General features: G+C 52.9%; 1 protein-coding gene across 3 annotated transcripts in view; it reads right to left on the bottom strand.

Moving 5' to 3' along the window:
* The window catches only part of ncanb (neurocan b), a 400,023-nt gene that overhangs the window by 166,090 nt on the left and 211,548 nt on the right, over positions 1-22,385 (bottom strand). Inside the window, exon 9 of one of the 3 annotated variants that reach the window (XM_063032280.1) lies at positions 20,114-21,874. The exons of the other annotated variants lie outside the window; for them this stretch is intronic. Within the exon in view, the coding sequence (XP_062888350.1) occupies positions 21,807-21,874 (68 nt within the window). The 3' untranslated portion in view covers positions 20,114-21,806. Of the gene's footprint in view, positions 1-20,113; positions 21,875-22,385 lie in introns of those variants that run through there. 3 annotated transcript variants of the gene reach the window in all.

Below are 22,385 nucleotides of genomic sequence, written 5' to 3'. Positions count from 1 at the left end.
TGTCGGAGAGGAGAGTGGGTGTGGTATATCAGTGTCGGAGAGGACAGTGCGTGTGGTATATCAGTGTCGGAGAGGCCAGTGGGTGTGGTATATCAGTGTCGGAGAGGAGGGTGGGTGTCTCATATCAGTGTCGGAGAGGACAGTGGGTGTGGTATATCAGTGTCGGAGAGCAGGGTGGGTGTGGTATATCAGTGTCGGAGAGGAGGGTGGGTGTGGTATATCAGTGTCGGAGAGGAGGGTGGGTGTGTAATATCAGTGTCGGAGAGGAGGGTGGGTGTGGTATATCAGTGTCGGAGAGGAGAGTGGGTGTGGTATATCAGTGTCGGAGAGGAGAGTGGGTGTGGTATATCAGTGTCGGAGAGGAGGGTGGGTGTGGTATATCAGTGTCGGAGAGGAGGGTGGGTGTGGCATATCAGTGTCGGAGAGGAGGGTGGGTGTGGTATATCAGTGTCGGAGAGGAGGGTGGGTGTGGTATATCAGTGTCGGAGAGGAGGGTGGGTGTGTAATATCAGTGTCGGAGAGGAGGGTGGGTGTGGTATATCAGTGTCGGAGAGGAGAGTGGGTGTGGTATATCAGTGTCGGAGAGGAGAGTGGGTGTGGTATATCAGTGTCGGAGAGGAGGGTGGGTGTGGTATATCAGTGTCGGAGAGGAGGGTGGGTGTGGCATATCAGTGTCGGAGAGGAGGGTGGGTGTGGTATATCAGTGTCGGAGAGGAGGGTGGGTGTGGTATATCAGTGTCGGAGAGGAGGGTGGGTGTGGTACATCAGTGTCGGAGAGGAGAGTGGGTGTGGTATATCAGTGTCGGAGAGGAGAGTGGGTGTGGGATATCGCTGTCGGAGAGGAGGGTGGGTGTGGTATATCAGTGTCGGAGAGGAGGGTGGGTGTGTAATATCAGTGTCGGAGAGGAGGGTGGGTGTGGTACATCAGTGTCGGAGAGGAGAGTGGGTGTGGTATATCAGTGTCGGAGAGGAGAGTGGGTGTGGTATATCAGTGTCGGAGAGGAGGGTGGGTGTGGTATATCAGTGTCGGAGAGGAGGGTTTGTGTGGCATATCAGTGTCGGAGAGGAGGGTGGGTGTGGTATATCAGTGTCGGAGAGGAGGGTGGGTGTGGTATATCAGTGTCGGAGAGGAGGGTGGGTGTGTAATATCAGTGTCGGAGAGGAGGGTGGGTGTGGTACATCAGTGTCGGAGAGGAGAGTGGGTGTGGTATATCAGTGTCGGAGAGGAGAGTGGGTGTGGTATATCAGTGTCGGAGAGGAGGGTGGGTGTGGTATATCAGTGTCGGAGAGGAGGGTGGGTGTGGTATATCAGTGTCGGAGAGGAGGGTGGGTGTGGTACATCAGTGTCGGAGAGGAGGGTGGGTGTGGTACATCAGTGTCGGAGAGGAGAGTGGGTGTGGTATATCAGTGTCGGAGAGGAGAGTGGGTGTGGGATATCACTGTCGGAGAGGAGGGTGGGTGTCTCATATCAGTGTCGGAGAGGACAGTGGGTGTGGTATATCAGTGTAGGAGAGGAGAGTGGGTGTGTAATATCAGTGTCGGAGAGGAGGGTGGGTGTGGTATATCAGCGTCGGAGAGGAAAGTGGGTGTGTAATATCAGTGTCGGAGAGGAGAGTGGGTGTGGTATATCAGTGTCGGAGAGGAGGGTGGGTGTGGTATTATCAGTGTCGGAGAGGAGGGTGGGTGTGGTATATCAGTGTCGGAGAGGAGGGTGGGTGTGGTACATCAGTGTCGGAGAGGAGAGTGGGTGTGGGATATCACTGTCGGAGAGGAGGGTAGGTGTGTCTTATCAGTGTCGGAGAGCACGGTGGGTGTGGTATATCAGTGTCGGAGAGGAGGGTGGGTGTGTAATATCAGTGTCGGAGAGGAGGGTGGGTGTGGTATATCAGTGTCGGAGAGGAGAGTGGGTGTGGTATATCAGTGTCGGAGAGGCGAGTGGGTGTGGTATATCAGTGTCGGAGAGGAGAGTGGGTGTGGGATATCAGTGTCGGAGAGGAGGGTGGGTGTGTCATATCAGTGTCGGAGAGGACAGTGGGTGTGGTATATCAGTGTCGGAGAGGAGGGTGGGTGTGGTATATCAGTGTCGGAGAGGAAAGTGGGTGTGTAATATCAGCGTCGGATAGGAGAGTGGGTGTGGTATATCAGTGTCGGAGAGGAGGGTGGGTGTGGTATATCAGTGTCGGAGAGGAGGGTGGGTGTGGTATATCAGTGTCGGAGAGGAGGGTGGGTGTGGTACATCAGTGTCGGAGAGGAGGGTGGGTGTGGTATATCAGTGTCGGAAAGGAGGGTGGGTGTGGTACATCAGTGTCAGAGAGAACAGTGGGTGTGGTACATCAGTGTCGGAGAGGAGAGTGGGTGTGGGATATCACTGTCGGAGAGCAGGGAAGGTGTGTCTTATCAGTGTCGGAGAGCACGGTGGGTGTGGTATATCAGTGTCGGAGAGGAGGGTGGGTGAATAATATCAGTGTCGGAGAGGAGGGTGGGTGTGGTATATCAGTGTCGGAGAGGAGAGTGGGTGTGGTATATCAGTGTAGGAGAGGAGAGTGGGTGTGGTATATCAGTGTCGGAGAGGCCAGTGGGTGTGCGATATCACTGTCGGAGAGGAGGGTGGGTGTCTCATATCAGTGTCGTAGAGGACAGTGGGTGTGGTATATCAGTGTCGGAGAGCAGGGTGGGTGTGGTATATCAGTGTCGGAGAGGAGGGTGGGTGTGGTATATCAGTGTCGGAGAGGAGGGTGGGTGTGTAATATCAGTGTCGGAGAGGAGGGTGGGTGTGGTACATCAGTGTCGGAGAGGAGAGTGGGTGTGGTATATCAGTGTCGGAGAGGAGGGTGGGTGTGGTATATCAGTGTCGGAGAGGAGAGTGGGTGTGGGATATCACTGTCGGAGAGCAGGGTAGGTGTGTCATATCAGTGTCGGAGAGCACGGTGGGTGTGGTATATCAGTGTCGGAGAGGAGGGTGGGTGTGTAATATCAGTGTCGGAGAGGAGGGTGGGTGTGGTATATCAGTGTCGGAGAGGAGAGTGGGTGTGGTATATCAGTGTCGGAGAGGCGACTGGGTGTGGTATATCGGTGTTAGAGAGGAGAGTGGGTGTGGGATATCACTGTCGGAGAGTAGGGTGGGTGTCTCATATCAGTGTCGGAGAGGACAGTGGGTGTGGTATATCAGTGTCGGAGAGCAGGGTGGGTGTGGTATATCAGTGTCGGAGAGGAAAGTGGGTATGTAATATCAGCGTCGGAGAGGAGAGTGGGTGTGGTATATCAGTGTCGGAGAGGAGGGTGGGTGAGGTATATCAGTGTCGGAGAGGAGGGTGGGTATGGTATATCAGTGTCGGAGAGGCGGGTGGGTGTGGTACATCAGTGTCGGAGAGGAGGGTGGGTATGGTATATCAGGGTCAGAAAGGAGGCTGGGTGTGGTACATCAGTGTCAGAGAGAACAGTGGGTGTGGTACATCAGTGTCGGAGAGGAGAGTGGGTGTGGGATATCACTGTCGGAGAGCAGGGAAGGTGTGTCTTATCAGTGTCGGAGAGCACGGTGGGTGTGGTATATCAGTGTCGGAGAGGAGGGTGGGTGAATAATATCAGTGTCGGAGAGGAGGGTGGGTGTGGTATATCAGTGTCGGAGAGGAGAGTGGGTGTGGTATATCAGTGTAGGAGAGGAGAGTGGGTGTGGTATATCAGTGTCGGAGAGGCCAGTGGGTGTGCGATATCACTGTCGGAGAGGAGGGTGGGTGTCTCATATCAGTGTCGTAGAGGACAGTGGGTGTGGTATATCAGTGTCGGAGAGGAGGGTGGGTGTGGTATATCAGTGTCGGAGAGGAGGGTGGGTGTGGTATATCAGTGTCGGAGAGGAGGGTGGGTGTGTAATATCAGTGTCGGAGAGGAGGGTGGGTGTGGTACATCAGTGTCGGAGAGGAGAGTGGGTGTGGTATATCAGTGTCGGAGAGGAGAGTGGGTGTGGTATATCAGTGTCGGAGAGGAGGGTGGGTGTGGTATATCAGTGTCGGAGAGGAGGATTTGTGTGGCATATCAGTGTCGGAGAGGAGGGTGGGTGTGGTATATCAGTGTCGGAGAGGAGGGTGGGTGTGGTATATCAGTGTCGGAGAGGAGGGTGGGTGTGTAATATCAGTGTCGGAGAGGAGGGTGGGTGTGGTACATCAGTGTCGGAGAGGAGAGTGGGTGTGGTATATCAGTGTCGGAGAGGAGAGTGGGTGTGGTATATCAGTGTCGGAGAGGAGGGTGGGTGTGGTATATCAGTGTCGGAGAGGAGGGTGGGTGTGGCATATCAGTGTCGGAGAGGAGGGTGGGTGTGGTATATCAGTGTCGGAGAGGAGGGTGGGTGTGGTACATCAGTGTCGGAGAGGAGAGTGGGTGTGGTATATCAGTGTCGGAGAGGAGAGTGGGTGTGGTATATCAGTGTCGGAGAGGAGGGTGGGTGTCTCATATCAGTGTCGGAGAGGACAGTGGGTGTGGTATATCAGTGTCGGAGAGGAGAGTGGGTGTGTAATATCAGTGTCGGAGAGGAGGGTGGGTGTGGTATATCAGCGTCGGAGAGGAAAGTGGGTGTGTAATATCAGCGTCGGATAGGAGAGTGGGTGTCGTATATCAGTGTCGGAGAGGAGGGTGGGTGTGGTACATCACTGTTGGAGAGGAGGGTGGGTGTGGTATATCAGTGTCGGAGAGGAGGGTGGGTGTGGTACATCAGTGTCGGAGAGGAGGGTGGGTAGGGTATATCAGTGTCAGAGAGAACAGTGGGTGTGGTACATCAGTGTCGGAGAGGAGAGTGGGTGTGGGATATCACTGTCGGAGAGCAGGGAAGGTGTGTCTTATCAGTGTCGGAGAGCACGGTGGGTGTGGTATATCAGTGTCGGAGAGGAGGGTGGGTGAATAATATCAGTGTCGGAGAGGAGGGTGGGTGTGGTATATCAGTGTCGGAGAGGAGAGTGGGTGTGGTATATCAGTGTCGGAGAGGCGAGTGGGTGTGGTATATCAGTGTCGGAGAGGAGAGTGGGTGTGGGATATCACTGTCGGAGAGCAGGGAAGGTGTGTCTTATCAGTGTCGGAGAGCACGGTGGGTGTGGTATATCAGTGTCGGAGAGGAGAGTGGGTGTGGTATATCAGTGTCGGAGAGGCGACTGGGTGTGGTATATCGGTGTCGGAGAGGAGAGTGGGTGTGGGATATCACTGTCGGAGAGTAGGGTGGGTGTCTCATATCAGTGTCGGAGAGGACAGTGGGTGTGGTATATCAGTGTCGGAGAGCAGGGTGGGTGTGGTATATCAGTGTCGGAGAGGAAAGTGGGTATGTAATATCAGCGTCGGAGAGGAGAGTGGGTGTGGTATATCAGTGTCGGAGAGGAGGGTGGGTGTGGTATATCAGTGTCGGAGAGGAGGGTGGGTATGGTATATCAGTGTCGGAGAGGCGGGTGGGTGTGGTACATCAGTGTCGGTGAGGAGGGTGGGTATGGTATATCAGGGTCAGAAAGGAGGCTGGGTGTGGTACATCAGTGTCAGAGAGAACAGTGGGTGTGGTACATCAGTGTCGGAGAGGAGAGTGGGTGTGGGATATCACTGTCGGAGAGCAGGGAAGGTGTGTCTTATCAGTGTCGGAGAGCACGGTGGGTGTGGTATATCAGTGTCGGAAAGGAGGGTGGGTGAATAATATCAGTGTCGGAGAGGAGGGTGGGTGTGGTATATCAGTGTCGGAGAGGAGAGTGGGTGTGGTATATCAGTGTCGGAGAGGAGAGTGGGTGTGGTATATCAGTGTCGGAGAGGCCAGTGGGTGTGCGATATCACTGTCGGAGAGGAGGGTGGGTGTCTCATATCAGTGTCGTAGAGGACAGTGGGTGTGGTATATCAGTGTCGGAGAGCAGGGTGGGTGTGGTATATCAGTGTCGGAGAGGAGGGTGGGTGTGGTATATCAGTGTCGGAGAGGAGGGTGGGTGTGTAATATCAGTGTCGGAGAGGAGGGTGGGTGTGGTACATCTGTTTCGGAGAGGGGAGTGGGTGTGGTATATCAGTGTCGGAGAGGAGGGTGGGTGTGGTACATCAGTGTCGGAGAGGAGAGTGGGTGTGGGATATCACTGTCGGAGAGCAGGGAAGGTGTGTCTTATCAGTGTCGGAGAGCACGGTGGGTGTGGTATATCAGTGTCGGAGAGGAGGGTGGGTGTGTAATATCAGTGTCGGAGAGGAGGGTGGGTGTGGTATATCAGTGTCGGAGAGGACAGTGGGTGTGGTATATCAGTGTCGGAGAGGCGAGTGGGTGTGGTATATCAGTGTCGGAGAGGAGAGTGGGTGTGGGATATCGCTGTCGGAGAGGAGGTTGGGTGTCTCATATCAGTGTCGGTGAGGACAGTGGGTGTGGTATATCAGCGTCGGAGAGGAGGGTGGGTGTGGTATATCAGCGTCGGAGAGGAAAGTGGGTGTGTAATATCAGCGTCGGATAGGAGAGTGGGTGTGGTATATCAGTGTCGGAGAGGAGGGTGGGTGTGGTATATCAGTGTCGGAGAGGAGGGTGGGTGTGGTATATCAGTGTCGGAGAGGAGGGTGGGTGTGGTACATCAGTGTCGGAGAGGAGGGTGGGTGTGGTATATCAGTGTCGGAGAGGAGGGTGGGTGTGGTACATCAGTGTCGGAGAGAACAGTGGGTGTGGTACATCAGTGTCGGAGAGGAGAGTGGGTGTGGGATATCACTGTCGGAGAGGAGGGAAGGTGTGTCTTATCAGTGTCGGAGAGCACGGTGGGTGTGGTATATCAGTGTCGGAGTGGAGGGTGGGTGAATAATATCAGTGTCGGAGAGGAGGGTGGGTGTGGTATATCAGTGTCGGAGAGGAGAGTGGGTGTGGTATATCAGTGTCGGAGAGGAGGGTGGGTGTGGTATATCAGTGTCGGAGAGGACAGTGGGTGTGGTATATCAGTGTCGGAGAGGAGGGTGGGTGTCTCATATCAGTGTCGGAGAGGACAGTGGGTGTGGTATATCAGTGTCGGAGAGGAGGATGGGTGTGGTATATCAGTGTCGGAGAGGAGGGTGGGTGTGGTACATCAGTGTCGGAGAGGAGGGTGGGTGTGTAATATCAGTGTCGGAGAGGAGGGTGGGTGTGGTACATCAGTTTCGGAGAGGAGAGTGGGTGTGGTATATCAGTGTCGGAGAGGAGAGTGGGTGTGGTATATCAGTGTCGGAGAGCAGGGTGGGTGTGGTATATCAGTGTCGGAGAGGAGGATTTGTGTGGCATATCAGTGTCGGAGAGGAGGGTGGGTGTGGTATATCAGTGTCGGAGAGCAGGGTGGGTGTGGTATATCAGTGTCGGAGAGGAGGGTGGGTGTGTAATATCAGTGTCGGAGAGGAGGGTGGGTGTGGTACATCTGTTTCGGAGAGGGGAGTGGGTGTGGTATATCAGTGTCGGAGAGGAGAGTGGGTGTGGTATATCAGTGTCGGAGAGGAGGGTGGGTGTGGTATATCAGTGTCGGAGAGGAGGGTTTGTGTGGCATATCAGTGTCGGAGAGGAGGGTGGGTGTGGTATATCAGTGTCGGAGAGGAGGGTGGGTGTGGTACATCAGTGTCGGAGAGGAGAGTGGGTGTGGTATATCAGTGTCGGAGAGGAGAGTGGGTGTGGGATATCACTGTCGGAGAGGAGGGTAGGTGTCTCATATCAGTGTCGTAGAGGACAGAGGGTGTGGTATATCAGTGTCGGAGAGGAAAGTGGGTATGTAATATCAGTGTCGGAGAGCAGGGTGGGTGTGGTATATCAGTGTCGGAGAGGAAAGTGGGTGTGTAATATCAGTGTCGGAGAGGAGAGTGGGTGTGGTATATCAGTGTCGGAGAGGAGGGTGGGTGTGGTATATCAGTGTCGGAGAGGAGGGTGGGTGTGGTATATCAGTGTCGGAGAGGAGGGTGGGTGTGGTACATCAGTGTCGGAGAGGAGGGTGGGTAGGGTATATCAGTGTCAGAGAGAACAGTGGGTGTGGTACATCAGTGTCGGAGAGGAGAGTGGGTGTGGGATATCACTGTCGGAGAGCAGGGAAGGTGTGTCTTATCAGTGTCGGAGAGCACGGTGGGTGTGGTATATCAGTGTCGGAGAGGAGGGTGGGTGAATAATATCAGTGTCGGAGAGGAGGGTGGGTGTGGTATATCAGTGTCGGAGAGGAGAGTGGGTGTGGTATATCAGTGTCGGAGAGGCGACTGGGTGTGGTATATCGGTGTCGGAGAGGAGAGTGGGTGTGGGATATCACTGTCGGAGAGTAGGGTGGGTGTCTCATATCAGTGTCGGAGAGGACAGTGGGTGTGGTATATCAGTGTCGGAGAGCAGGGTGGGTGTGGTATATCAGTGTCGGAGAGGAAAGTGGGTGTGTAATATCAGCGTCGGAGAGGAGAGTGGGTGTGGTATATCAGTGTCGGAGAGGAGGGTGGGTGTGGTATATCAGTGTCGGAGAGGAGGGTGGGTGTGGTATATCAGTGTCGGAGAGGAGGGTGGGTGTGGTACATCAGTGTCGGAGAGGAGGGTGGGTGTGGTATATCAGTGTCGGAAAGGAGGGTGGGTGTGGTACATCAGTGTCAGAGAGAACAGTGGGTGTGGTACATCAGTGTCGGAGAGGAGAGTGGGTGTGGGATATCACTGTCGGAGAGCAGGGAAGGTGTGTCTTATCAGTGTCGGAGAGCACGGTGGGTGTGGTATATCAGTGTCGGAGAGGAGGGTGGGTGAATAATATCAGTGTCGGAGAGGAGGGTGGGTGTGGTATATCAGTGTCGGAGAGGAGAGTGGGTGTGGTATATCAGTGTCGGAGAGGAGAGTGGGTGTGGTATATCAGTGTCGGAGAGGCCAGTGGGTGTGGGATATCACTGTCGGAGAGGAGGGTGGGTGTCTCATATCAGTGTCGTAGAGGACAGTGGGTGTGGTATATCAGTGTCGGAGAGCAGGGTGGGTGTGGTATATCAGTGTCGGAGAGGAAAGTGGGTATGTAATATCAGCGTCGGAGAGGAGAGTGGGTGTGGTATATCAGTGTCGGAGAGGAGGGTGGGTGAGGTATATCAGTGTCGGAGAGGAGGGTGGGTATGGTATATCAGTGTCGGAGAGGAGGGTGGGTGTGGTATATCAGTGTCGGAAAGGAGGGTGGGTGTGGTAAAACAGTGTCGAAGCGAAGAGTGGGTGTGGTACATCAGTGTCGGAGAGGAGAATGGGTGTGGGATATCACTGTCGGAGAGCAGGGTAGGTGTGTCTTATCAGTGTCGGAGAGCACGGTGGGTGTGGTATATCAGTGTCGGAGAGGAGGGTGGGTGAATAATATCAGTGTCGGAGAGGAGGGTGGGTGTGGTATATCAGTGTCGGAGAGGAGGGTGGGTGTGGTATATCAGTGTCGGAGAGCAGAGTGGGTGTGGTATATCAGTGTCGGAGAGGAGAGTGGGTGTGGTATATCAGTGTCGGAGAGAATGGGTGGCTGTGGTATATCAGTGTCGGAGAGCAGAGTGGGTGTGGTATATCAGTGTCGGAGAAGAGGGTGGGTGTGGTATATCAGCGTCGGAGAGGAGAGTGAGTCTGTAATATCAATGTCGGAGAGGAGAGTGCATGTGTAATATTAATATCGGAGAGGAGGGTGGGTGTGGTATATCAGTGTCGGAGAAGAGGGTGGGTGTGGAATATCAGTGTCAAGAGGACGGTGGGAGTGGTATATCAGTGTCGGAAAGGAGGCTGAGTGTGGTATATCAGTGTCGGAGAGGAGAGTGGGTGTGTAATATCAGTGTCGGAGAGGAGAGTGGGTGTGTAATATCAGTGTCGTAGAGGAGGGTGGGTGAGGTATATCAGTGTCGGAAAGGAGAGTGGGTGTGGTATATCAGTGTCGGAGAGGAGGGTGGGTGTGGAATATCAGTGTCGGAGAGGAGAGTGGGTGTGGTATATCAGTGTCGGAGAGGAGGGTGGGTGTGGTATATCAGTGTCGGAGAGGAGGGTGGGTGTGGTATATCAGTGTCGGAGAGGAGGGTGGGTGTGGTATATCAGTGTCGGAGAGGAGGGTTTGTGTGGCATATCAGTGTCGGAGAGGAGGGTGGGTGTGTAATATCAGTGTCGGAGAGGAGGGTGGGTGTGGTACATCAGTGTCGGAGAGGGGAGTGGGTGTGGTATATCAGTGTCGGAGAGGACGGTGGGTGTGGTATATCAGTGTCGGAGAGGAGGGTGGGTGTCTCATATCAGTGTTGGAGAGGACAGTGGGTGTGGTATATCAGTGTCGGAGAGGAGAGTGGGTATGTAATATCAGCGTCGGATAGGAGAGTGGGTGTGGTATATCAGTGTCGGAGAGGAGGGTGGGTGTGGTATATCAGTGTCGGAGAGGAGGGTGGGTGTGGTATATCAGTGTCGGAGAGGAGGGTGGGTGTGGTATATCAGTGTCGGAAAGGAGGGTGTGTGTGGTAAAACAGTGTCGAGGCGAAGAGTGGGTGTGGTACATCAGTGTCGGAGAGGAGAATGGGTGTGGGATATCACTTTCGGAGAGCAGGGTAGGTGTGTCTTATCAGTGTCGGAGAGCACGGTGGGTGTGGTATATCAGTGTCGGAGCGGAGGGTAGGTGAATAATATCAGTGTCGGAGAGGAGGGTTGGTGTGGTATATCAGTGTCGGAGCAGAGGGTGGGTGAATAATATCAGTGTCGGAAAGGAGAGTGGGTGTGCTATATCAGTGTCGGAGAGGAGAGTGGGTGTGGTATATCAGTGTCGTAGAGGACAGTGCGTGTGGTATATCAGTGTCGGAGAGGATGGGTGGCTGTGGTATATCAGTGTCGGAGAGCAGAGTGGGTGTGCTCTATCAGTGTCGGAGAAGATCAGAGAGAGTGGGTCTGTAATATCAGCGTCGGAGAGGAGAGTGGGTGTGGTATATCAGTGTCGGAGAGGAGGGTGGGTGAGGTATATCAGTGTCAGAAAGGACGGTGGGTGTGGTAGATCAGTGTCGGAGAGGAGTGTGGGTGTGGTATATCAGAGTTGGAGAGGAGGGTTTGTGTGGTACGTCAGTTTCGGAGAGGAGGGTGGGTGTAGTATATCAGTGTTGGAGAGGACAGTGGGTGTGGTATATCAGTGTCGGAGAGGCGAGTGGGTGTGGTATATCAGTGTCGGAGAGGACAGTGGGTGTGGTATATCACTGTCGGAGAGGAGGGTGGGTGTCTCATATCAGTGTCGGAGAGGACAGTGGGTGTGGTATATCAGTGTCGGAGAGCAGGGTGGGTGTGGTATATCAGTGTCGGAGAGGAAAGTGGGTATGTAATATCAGCGTCGGAGAGGAGAGTGGGTGTGGTATATCAGTGTCGGAGAGGAGGGTGGGTGTGGTATATCAGTGTCGGAGAGGAGGGTGGGTGTGGTATATCAGTGTCGGAGAGGAGGGTGGGTATGGTATATCAGGGTCGGAAAGGAGGGTGGGTGTGGTACATCAGTGTCAGAGAGAACAGTGGGTGTGGTACATCAGTGTCGGAGAGGAGAGTGGGTGTGGGATATCACTGTCGGAGAGCAGGGAAGGTGTGTCTTATCAGTGTCGGAGAGCACAGTGGGTGTGGTATATCAATGTCGGAAAGGAGGGTGGGTGAATAATATCAGTGTCGGAGAAGAGGGTGGGTGTGGTATATCAGTGTCGGAGAGGAGAGTGGGTGTGGTATATCAGTGTCGGAGAAGAGGGTGGGCGTGGTATATCAGCGTCGGAGAGGAGAGTGAGTCTGTAATATCAGCGTCGGAGAGGAGAGTGCATGTGTAATATCAATATCTGAGAGGTGGGTGGGTGTGCTATATCAGTGTCAGAGAAGAGGGTGGGTGTGGTACATCAGTGTCAGAGAGAACAGTGGGTGTGGTACATCAGTGTCGGAGAGGAGAGTGGATGTGGGATATCACTGTCGGAGAGCAGGGAAGGTGTGTCTTATCAGTGTCGGAGAGCACGGTGGGTGTGGTATATCAGTGTCGGAGTGGAGGGTGGGTGAATAATATCAGTGTCGGAGAGGAGGGTGGGTGTGGTATATCAGTGTCGGAGAGGAGAGTGGGAGTGGTATATCAGTGTCGGAGAGGAGAGTGCGTGTGGTATATCAGTGTCGGCGAGGATGGGTGGCTGTGGTATATCAGTGTCGGAGAGCAGAGTGGGTGTGGTATATCAGTGTCGGAGAAGAGGGTGGGTGTGCTATATCAGCGTCGGAGAGGAGAGTGAGTCTGTAATATCAGCGTCGGAGAGGAGAGTGCATGTGTAATATCAATATCTGAGAGGAGGGTGGGTGTGGTATATCAGTGTCGGAGAAGAGGGTGGGTGTGGAATGTCAGTGTCAGTCAGAGAGGACGGTGGGAGTGGTATATCAGTGTCGGAAAGGAAGCTGAGTGTGGTATATCAGTGTCGGAGAGGATGGGTGGCTGTGGTATATCAGTGTCGGAGAGCAGAGTGGGTGTGCTATATCAGTGTTGGAGAAGAGGGTGTGTGTGGTATATGAGCGTCGGAGAGGAGAGTGGGTCTGTAATATCAGCGTCGGAGAGGAGAGTGGGTGTGGTATATCAGTGTCGGAGAAGAGGGTGGGTGAGGTATATCAGTGTCAGAAAGGACGGTGGGTGTGGTATATCAGTGTCGGAGAAGAGGGTGGGTGTGGTATATCAGCGTCGAAGAGGAGGGTGGTTGTGGAATATCAGTGTCGGAGAGGAGAGTGGGTGTGGTATATCAGTGTCGGAGAGGAGGGTGGGTGTGGTATATCAGTGTCGGAGAGGAGGGTGGATATGGTATATCAGAGTCGGAGAGGAGGGTGGGTGTGGTACATCGGTGTCGGAGAGGAGGGTGGGTGTGGTATATCAGTGTCGGAAAGGAGGGTAGGTGTGTAATATCAGTGTCGGAGAGGACGAAGGGTGTGTTATATCAGTGTCGGAGAGAAGGGTGGTTGTGGTACATCAATGTCGGACAGGAGGGTGGGTTCGTAATATCAGTGTTGGAGAGATGAGTGGGTGTGGTATATTAGTGTCGGAGAGGAGGGTGGGTGTGGTATATCAGTGTCGGAAAGGAGGGTGGGTGTGGTATATCAGTGTCGGAAAGGAGAGTGGGTGTGCTATATCAGTGTCGGAGAGGAGAGTGGGTGTGGTATATCAGTGTCGGAGAGGATGGGTGGCTGTGGTATATCAGTGTCGGAGAGCAGAGTGGGTGTGGTATATCAGTGTCGGAGAAGAGGGTGGGTGTGCTATATCAGTGTCGGAGAGGAGAGTGGGTCTGTAATATCAGCGTCGGAGAGGAGAGTGGGTGTGGTATATCAGTGTCGGAGAGGAGGGTGGGTGTGGTATATCAGTGTCGGAGAGGAGGGTGGGTGTGTCATATCAGTGTCGGAGAGGAGGGTGGGTGTGGTATATCAGTGTCGGAGAGGAGGGTGGGTGTGGTATATCAGTGTCGGAGAGGAGAGTGGGTGTGGTATATCAGTGTCGGAGAGGAGAGTGGGTGTGGTATATCAGTGTCGGAGAGGAGAGTGGGTGTGGTATATCAGTGTCGGAGAGGAGAGTGGGTGTGGTATATCAGTGTCGGAGAGGAGGGTGCGTGTGTTATTTCAGTGTCGGAGAGGAGGGTGAGTGTGTAATATCAGTGTCGTAGAGAAGGGTGGGTATGTAATATCAGTGTCAGAGAGGACGGTACGAGTGGTATATCAGTGTCGGAAAGGAGGGTGAGAGTGGTATATCAGTGTCGGAGAGGAGGGTTTGTGTGGTATATCAGTGTCGGAGAGGAGGGTGGGTGTGGTATATCAGTGTCGGAGAGGAGAGTGGGTGTGGTATATCAGTGTCGGAGAGGAGGGTGGGTGTGGTATATCAGTGTCGGAGAGGAGGGTGCGTGTGGTATATCAGTGTCGGAGAGGAGAGTGGGTGTGGTATATCAGTGTCGGAGAGGAGGGTGGGTGTGGTATATCAGTGTCGGAGAGGAGAGTGTGTGTGGTATATCAGTGTCGGAGAGCAGAGTGCGTGTGGTATATCAGTGTCGGAGAGGAGAGTGGGTGTGGTATATCAGTGTCGGAGAGGACAGTGGGTGTGGTATATCAGTGTCGGAGAGGAGGGTGGGTGTGGTATATCAGTGTCGGAGAGGAGAGTGGGTGTGGTATATCAGTGTCGGAGAGGAGGGTGGGTGTGGTATATCAGTGTCGGAGAGGAGAGTGTGTGTGGTATATCAGTGTCGGAGAGGAGAGTGGGTGTGGTATATCAGTGTCGGAGAGGAGAGTGGGTGTGGTATATCAGTGTCGGAGAGGAGGGTGCGTGTGGTATATCAGTGTCGGAGAGGAGGGTGGGTGTGTAATATCAGTGTCGGAGAGGAGGGTGGGTGTGGTACATCAGTGTCGGAGAGGAGGGTGGGTGTGGTACATCAGTGTCGGAGAGGAGAGTGGGTGTGTTATATCAGTGTCGGAGAGGAGGGTGGGTGTGGTATATCAGTGTCGGAGAGGAGGGTGGGTGTGTAATATCAGTGTCGGAGAGGAGGGTGGGTGTGGTATATCAGTGTCGGAGAGGAGGGTGGGTGTGGTACATCAGTGTCGGAGAGGAGGGTGGGTGTGTAATATCAGTGTCGGAGAGGAGGGTGGGTGTGGTATATCAGTGTCGGAGAGGAGGGTGGGTGTGGTATATCAGTGTCGGAGAGGAGGGTGGGTGTGGTACATCAGTGTCGGAGAGGAGGGTGGGTGTGGTATATCAGTGTCGGAAAGGAGGGTGGGTTGGCTATATCAGTGTCAGAGAGAACAGTGGGTGTGGTACATCAGTGTCGGAGAGGAGAGTGGGTGTGGGATATCACTGTCGGAGAGCAGGGAAGGTGTGTCTTATCAGTGTCAGAGAGCACGGTGGGTGTGGTATATCAGTGTCGGAGAGGAGGGTGGGTGAATAATATCAGTGTCGGAGAGGAGGGTGGGTGTGGTATATCAGTGTCGGAGAGGAGAGTGGGTGTGGTATATCAGTGTCGGAGAGGCGAGTGGGTGTGGTATATCAGTGTCGGAGAGGAGAGTGGGTGTGGGATATCACTGTCGGAGAGGAGGGTGGGTGTCTCATATCAGTGTCGGAGAGGACAGTGGGTGTGGTATATCAGTGTCGGAGAGGAGGGTGGGTGTGGTATATCAGTGTCGGAGAGGAGAGTGGGTGTGTAATATCAGTGTCGGAGAGGAGGGTGGGTGTGGTATATCAGTGTCGGAGAGGAGGGTGGGTGTGGTATATCAGTGTCGGAGAGGAGGGTGGGTGTGGTATATCAGTGTCGGAGAGGAGGGTGGGTGTGGTACATCAGTGTCAGAGAGAACAGTGGGTGTGGTACATCAGTGTCGGAGAGGAGAGTGGGTGTGGGATATCACTGTCGGAGAGCAGGGAAGGTGTGTCTTATCAGTGTCGGAAAGGAGGGTGGGTGAATAATATCAGTGTCGGAGAGGAGGGTGGGTGTGGTATATCAGTGTCGGAGAGGAGAGTGGGTGTGGTATATCAGTGTCGGAGAGGAGAGTGCGTGTGGTATATCAGTGTCGGAGAGGATGGGTGGCTGTGGTATATCAGTGTCGGAGAAGAGGGTGGGTGTGGAATATCAGTGTCAGAGAGCAGAGTGGGTGTGCTATATCAGTGTCGGAGAAGAGGGTGGGTGTGGTATATCAGCGTCGGAGAGGAGAGTGGGTCTGTAATATCAGCGTCGGAGAGGAGAGTGGGTGTGGTATATCAGTGTCGGAGAGGAGGGTGGGTGAGGTATATCAGTGTCAGAGAGGAGGGTGGGTGTGGTATATCAGTGTCGGAGAGGAGGGTGGGTGTGTAATATCAGTGTCGGAGAGGACGGTGGGTGTGGTATATCAGTGTCGGAGAGGAGGGTGGGTGTCTCATATCAGTGTCGGAGAGGACAGTGGGTGTGGTATATCAGTGTCGGAGAGGAGAGTGGGTATGTAATATCAGCGTCGGAGAGGAGAGTGGGTGTGGTATATCAGTGTCGGAGAGGAGGGTGGGTGTGGTATATCAGTGTCGGAGAGGAGGGTGGGTGTGGTATATCAGTGTCGGAGAGGAGGGTGGGTGTGGTACATCAGTGTCAGAGAGAACAGTGGGTGTGGTACATCAGTGTCGGAGAGGAGAGTGGGTGTGGGATATCACTGTCGGAGAGCAGGGAAGGTGTGTCTTATCAGTGTCGGAGAGCACGGTGGGTGTGGTATATCAGTGTCGGAAAGGAGGGTGGGTGAATAATATCAGTGTCGGAGAGGAGGGTGGGTGTGGTATATCAGTGTCGGAGAGGAGAGTGGGTGTGGTATATCAGTGTCGGAGAGGAGAGTGCATGTGGTATATCAGTGTCGTAGAGCAGAGTGGGTCTGTAATATCAGGGTCGGAGAGGAGAGTGGGTGTGGTATATCAGTGTCGGAGAGGAGGGTGGGTGAGGTATATCAGTGTCAGAGAGGACGGTGGGTGTGGTATATCAGTGTCGGAGAGGAGGGTGGGTGTGGTATATCAGTGTCGGAGAGGAGGGTGGGTGTGGTATATCAGTGTCGGAGAGGAGGGTGGGTGTGGTATATCAGTGTCGGAGAGGAGAGTGGGTGTGGTATATCAGTGTCGGAGAGGAGAGTGGGTGTGGTATATCAGTGTCGGAGAGGAGAGTGGGTGTGGTATATCAGTGTCGGAGAGGAGGGTGGGTGTGGTATATCAGTGTCGGAGAGGAGGGTGGGTGTGTTATATCAGTGTCGGAGAGGAGGGTGAGTGCGTAATATCAGTGTCGTAGAGAAGGGTGGGTAGGTAATATCAGTGTCAGAGAGGACGGTACGAGTGGTATATCAGTGTCGGAAAGGAGGGTGAGTGTGGTATATCAGTGTCGGAGAGGAGGGTGGGTGTGGTATATCAGTGTCGGAGAGGAGGGTGGGTGTGGTATATCAGTGTCGGAGAGGAGGGTGGGTGTGGTATATCAGTGTCGGACAGGAGAGTGGGTGTGGTATATCAGTGTCGGAAAGGAGGGTGGGTGTGGTATATCAGTGTCGGAGAGGAGGGTGCGTGTGGTATATCAGTGTCGGAGAGGAGAGTGGGTGTGGTATATCAGTGTCGGAGAGGAGGGTGGGTGTGGTATATCAGTGTCGGAGAGCAGAGTGCGTGTGGTATATCAGTGTCGGAGAGGAGATTGGGTGCGGTATATTAGTGTCGGAGAGGAGAGTAGGTGTGGTATATCAGTGTCGGAGAGGAGGGTGCGTGTGTTATATCAGTGTCGGAGAGGAGGGTGAGTGTGTAATATCAGTGTCGGAGAGGAGGGTGGGTGTGGTACATCAGTGTCGGAGAGGAGGGTGGGTGTGGTACATCAGTGTCGGAGAGGAGAGTGGGTGTGGTATATCAGTGTCGGACAGGAGGGTGGGTGCGGTAGATCAGTGTCGGAGAGAAGGGTAGGTGTGTAATATCAGTGTCGGAGAGGAGGGTGGGTGTGGTATATCAGTGTCGGAGAGGAGGGTGGGTGTGGTACATCAGTGTCGGAGAGGAGGGTGGGTGTGTAATATCAGTGTCGGAGAGGAGGGTGGGTGTGGTATATCAGTGTTGGAGAGGAGGGTGGGTGTGGTATATCAGTGTGGGAAAGGATATTGTGTGTGTTGTATTTCAGTGTCGGAGAGGAGGGTGGGTGTGGTATATCAGTGTCGCAGAGGAGAGTGCGTGTGTAATATCAGTGTCGGAGAGGAGGGTGGGTGTGGTATATCAGTGTCGCAGAGGAGGGTGGGTGTGGTATATCAGTGTCGGAGAGGAGAGTGAGTGTGGTATATCAGTGTCGGAGAGGAGAGTGGGTGTGTCATATCAGTGTCGGAGAGGACGGTGGGAGTGGTACATCAGTGTCGGAGAGGAGAGTACGTGTGGTATATCAGTGTCGGAGAGGATGGGTGGCTGTGGTATATCAGTGTCGGAGAGCAGAGTGGGTGTGCTATATCAGTGTTGGAGAAGAGGGTGGGTGTGGTATATCAGCGTCGGAGAGGAGAGTGGGTCTGTAATATCAGGGTCGGAGAGGAGAGTGGGTGTGGTATATCAGTGTCGGAGAGGAGGGTGGGTGAGGTATATCCGTGTCAGAGAGGAGGGTGGGTGCAGTATATCCGTGTCGGAGAGGGGGGTGGGTGTGTCATATCAGTGTCGGAGAGGAGCGTGGGTGTGGTATATCAGTGTCGGAGAGGAGGGTAGGTGTCTCATATCATTGTCGGAGAGGACAGTGGGTGTGGTATATCAGTGTCGGAGAGGAGGGTCGGTATGGTATATCAGTGTCGGAGAGGAGGGTGGGTGTGGTACATCAGTGTCGGAGAGGAGAGTGGGTGTGGTACATCAGTGTCGGAGAGGAGAGTGGGTGTGGGATATCACTGTCGGAGAGCAGGGAAGGTGTGTCTTATCAGTGTCGGAGAGCACGGTGGGTGTGGTATATCAGTGTCGGAGAAGAGGGTGGGTATGGTATATCAGTGTCGGAGAGGAGAGTGGGTGTGTAATATCAGTGTCGGAGAGGAGAGTGGGTGTGGTATATCAGTGTCGGAGAGGAGGGTGGGTGAGGTAAATCAGTGTCAGAGAGGAGGGTGGGTGCAGTATATCCGTGTCGGAGAGGAGGGTGGGTGTGTCATATCAGTGTCGGAGAGGAGGGTGGGTGTGGTATATCAGTGTCGGAGAGGAGGGTGGGTGTGGTATATCAGTGTCGGAGAGGAGGGTGGGTGTGGTATATCAGTGTCGGAGAGGAGAGTGGGTGTGGTATATCAGTGTCGGAGAGGAGAGTGGGTGTGGTATATCAGTGTCGGGGAGGAGGGTGCGTGTGTTATATCAGTGTCGGAGAGGAGGGTGAGTGCGTAATATCAGTGTCGTAGAGAAGGGTGGGTAGGTAATATCAGTGTCAGAGAGGACGGTACGAGTGGTATATCAGTGTCGGAAAGGAGGGTGCGTGTGTTATATCAGTGTCGGAGAGGAGGGTGAGTGTGTAATATCAGGTTCGGAGAGGAGGGTGGGTGTGGTACATCAGTGTCGCAGAGGAGGGTGGGTGTGGTACATCAGTGTCGGAGAGGAGAGTGGGTGTGTTATATCAGTGTCGGGGAGGAGGGTGGCTGTGGTATATCAGTGTCGGAGAGGAGGGTGGGTGTGTAATATCAGTGTCGGAGAGGAGGGTGGGTGTAGTATATCAGTGTCGGAGAGGAGGGTGGGTGTGGTACATCAGTGTCGGAGAGTTGGGTGGGTGTGGTATATCAGTGTTGGAGAGGAGGGTGGGTGTGGTATATCAGTGTGGGAAAGGATATTGTGTGTGTTGTATTTCAGTGTCGGAGAGGAGGGTGGGTGTGGTATATCAGTGTCGCAGAGGAGAGTGCGTGTGTAATATCAATATCGGAGAGGAGGGTGGGTGTGGTATATCAGTGTCGCAGAGGAGGGTGGGTGTGGTATATCAGTGTCGGAGAGGAGAGTGAGTGTGGTATATCAGTGTCGGAGAGGAGAGTGGGTGTGTCATATCAGTGTCGGAGAGGACGGTGGGTGTGGTACATCAGTGTCGGAGAGGAGAGTGGGTGTGTAATATCAGTGTCGGAGAGGAGGGTGGGTGTGGTATATCAGTGTCGGAGAGGAGGGTGGGTGTGGTATATCAGTGTCGGAGAGGAGGGTGGGTGTGGTATATCAGTGTCGGAGAGGAGGGTGGGTGTGTAATATCAGTGTCGGAGAGGAGGGTGGGTGTGGTACATCAGTTTCGGAGAGGAGAGTGGGTGTGGTATATCAGTGTCGGAGAGGAGAGTGCGTGTGGTATATCAGTGTCGGAGAGGAGAGTGGGTGTGGTATATCAGTGTCGGAGAGGAGATTGGGTGCGGTGTATTAGTGTCGGAGAGGAGAGCAGGTGTGGTATCTCAGTGTCGGAGAGGAGAGTGCGTGTGTTATATCAGTGTCGGAGAGGAGGGTGAGTGTGTCATATCAGTGTCGTAGAGAAGGGTGGGTGTGTAATATCAGTGTCAGGGGGTAGGATTTGTATGCAATATCAATGGCAGTAACCTGATGAAAAAGGAACTACACCGTGTTCAACATTTCCCAGTCCAGCTGTCACATATCCCAGGAAGTGGTAGATGTGGGTACAATTGCAATGTGAGACGGATATTTGACCATTGGACTATATGACATCGGAGTAGAATTAGGCCATTCAGCCCATTTTATTATTCCTGTTGACCTCTTTCTTCAATATTCTCCCCCATAACCTATCAATCTCCACTTTAAAAAGAGTGGATACCAGTTAATTCGCACATCTTGTCCCAACTAAGCAGCTTCCCAATTTACCAAACTTTCATGGAAATAGTTAAAAAGGTATAATAAGACAAATTGAGCAACATATTATGAATTTAAATGAAATGCTGAACAAATTAGAGCACTGCCAATACTACTGCAGTCCTTTCGACTTTGTATTAGTTCCTCATACTTAGTACAGAGAAATTCATACAATGCTGTTCACATTTGCATCCCCCAAATCTTCATTTTTAATGTAACATTCAAGATGATTGTTGACATCTTCAAATTATTTGCAGTTTCTAACTTCTTAAGGTCGTGAAATTGTCTCTTTTCACTCTTGGCCATTTCTAGCAGAAATTGAATTGTATTGACTTTATTTCTTATATCCTTCACATACATAAGGAGTAAAAATCTTTACATTACATCTCTGTCTAAATGTGCAATGTGAAATTCATAGTAATTTGTAATAGATAGTAGGTACAACAGAATAGTCAATGTACCTTAGAAAATACAATTGCGTCAGCGTGAGTTAATCAGGCTGATGGCTTAGTGGAAGAAGCTGTCCCAGAGCCTGCTGATCCTGGCTTTTATGCTGCGGTACCATTTCCCAGATGGTAGCAGCTGGAACAGTTTGTGGTTGGAGTGACTCGGGTCCCCAGTGATCCTTCGGGTCCTTGTTACACACCTGTTGCTGTAAATATCCTGAATTGTGGGAAGTTCACGTCCACAGATGTGCTGGGCTGTCTGCACCACTCTATGCAGAGTCCCGTGATTGAGGGAAGTACAGTTCCCATACCAGGCAGTGATACAGCCAGTCTGGATGCTCTCAATTGTGCCCCTGTAGAAAGTCCTTAGGGTTTGGGGACTCATGCCGAACTTCTTCAACCGTCTGAGGTGAAAGAGGCGCTGTTGTGCTTTTTTCACCATACAGCCGATATGTACAGACCAAATGAAGTCCTCGGTGATGTGTATAACAAGGAACTTGAAGATGTTCACACTCTCAACCCCAAATCCATTGATGTTTATAAGTGCGGGTCTGTCTCCATTCCTCCTGTAGTCCACAAGCAGCTCCTTTGTTTTGCAACATTGATGGAGAGGTTGTTTTCTTGGCACCACTGTGTCAGGGTGATGACTTCTTCTCTGTAGGCTGCCTCATTATTATTTGAGATAAGGCCAATCAATGTAGTATCATCAGCAAATCTAATTAGGAGATTAGAACTGTGGGTGGTGACACAGTCATGGGCATACAGACAGTAAAGGGGGGGTTTCGGATACAGACCTGAGGGGCTCCTGTGTTGAGGGTCAGAGGGGCAGAGGTGAGGGAGCCCACTCTTACCACCTGATGGCGATCTGACAGGAAGTCCAGGATCCAGCTACACAAGGCAGGGTCAAGGCCGAGGTCCCTGAGCTTCTTGTCAAGCTTGATGGGAACTATGGTTTTGAATGCTGAACTGTAGTCCAAGGACAGCATTCTCACATAATCATCCCTCTTCTCCAGATGTGTAAGGATGGTGTGTAGAGCTGTGGCTATTGCATCATCTGTCGATCAGTTGTGTCCGTAGGCCAATTGTAGGGGGTCCAGTCTGGGTGGTAGCAAGCTACAGATGTAATCCTTGACCACCCTCTCAAAGCATTTGGTTATTATTGAGGTGAGAGGAACAGGACACCAGTCGTTCAGGCATGGTACATTGGTCTTTTTAGATACAGAGACAAACGTGGATGTTTTGAAACAGGAGGGCATTCTACATTGGGAGAGAGAGAGATTAAAAATGTCTGCAAACACACCAGCCAGTTGTGCTGCACACACTCTGAGTACCCGCCCTGGGATGCCGTCCAGTCCCGCAGCTGTGCGACTGTCCACCCATTGGAAACACCAGCATACTTCAGCCTCAGAGATGACCAGGGTGCAGGTTGCTTTGATGCCTCTCATCAGGGGCTGCTCAGTGTTGATGACATCAAACTAAGCATAAAAAATTTTAGGCCATCTGAGAGAGAGGCAGCAGCACTGCGTTTAGCTTTGAACGATGTGATGGTGTGCAGACCGTGCCATAAGCTGCGTGTGTTATTGGTGGAGAGTTGTGTCTGGATCTTGTCCCTGTCTTGTTGTTTCACTGCCTCTCCAAGTCTGAATGCTTGAAACCACAGAGACCAACATAGTTCTGAATTGTCTTTTACTTACTTCTCACCAACTATCAATAACAAACATCACTGGTTTTCGGACACAAACACATGCAACTGAGACTATTTAAAAAC

Source organism: Mobula hypostoma, chromosome 24, assembly GCF_963921235.1.
Source record: "Mobula hypostoma chromosome 24, sMobHyp1.1, whole genome shotgun sequence".
Lineage (NCBI taxonomy): Eukaryota > Metazoa > Chordata > Chondrichthyes > Myliobatiformes > Myliobatidae > Mobula > Mobula hypostoma.
This window is presented reverse-complemented; position numbering and strand designations above follow the sequence as displayed.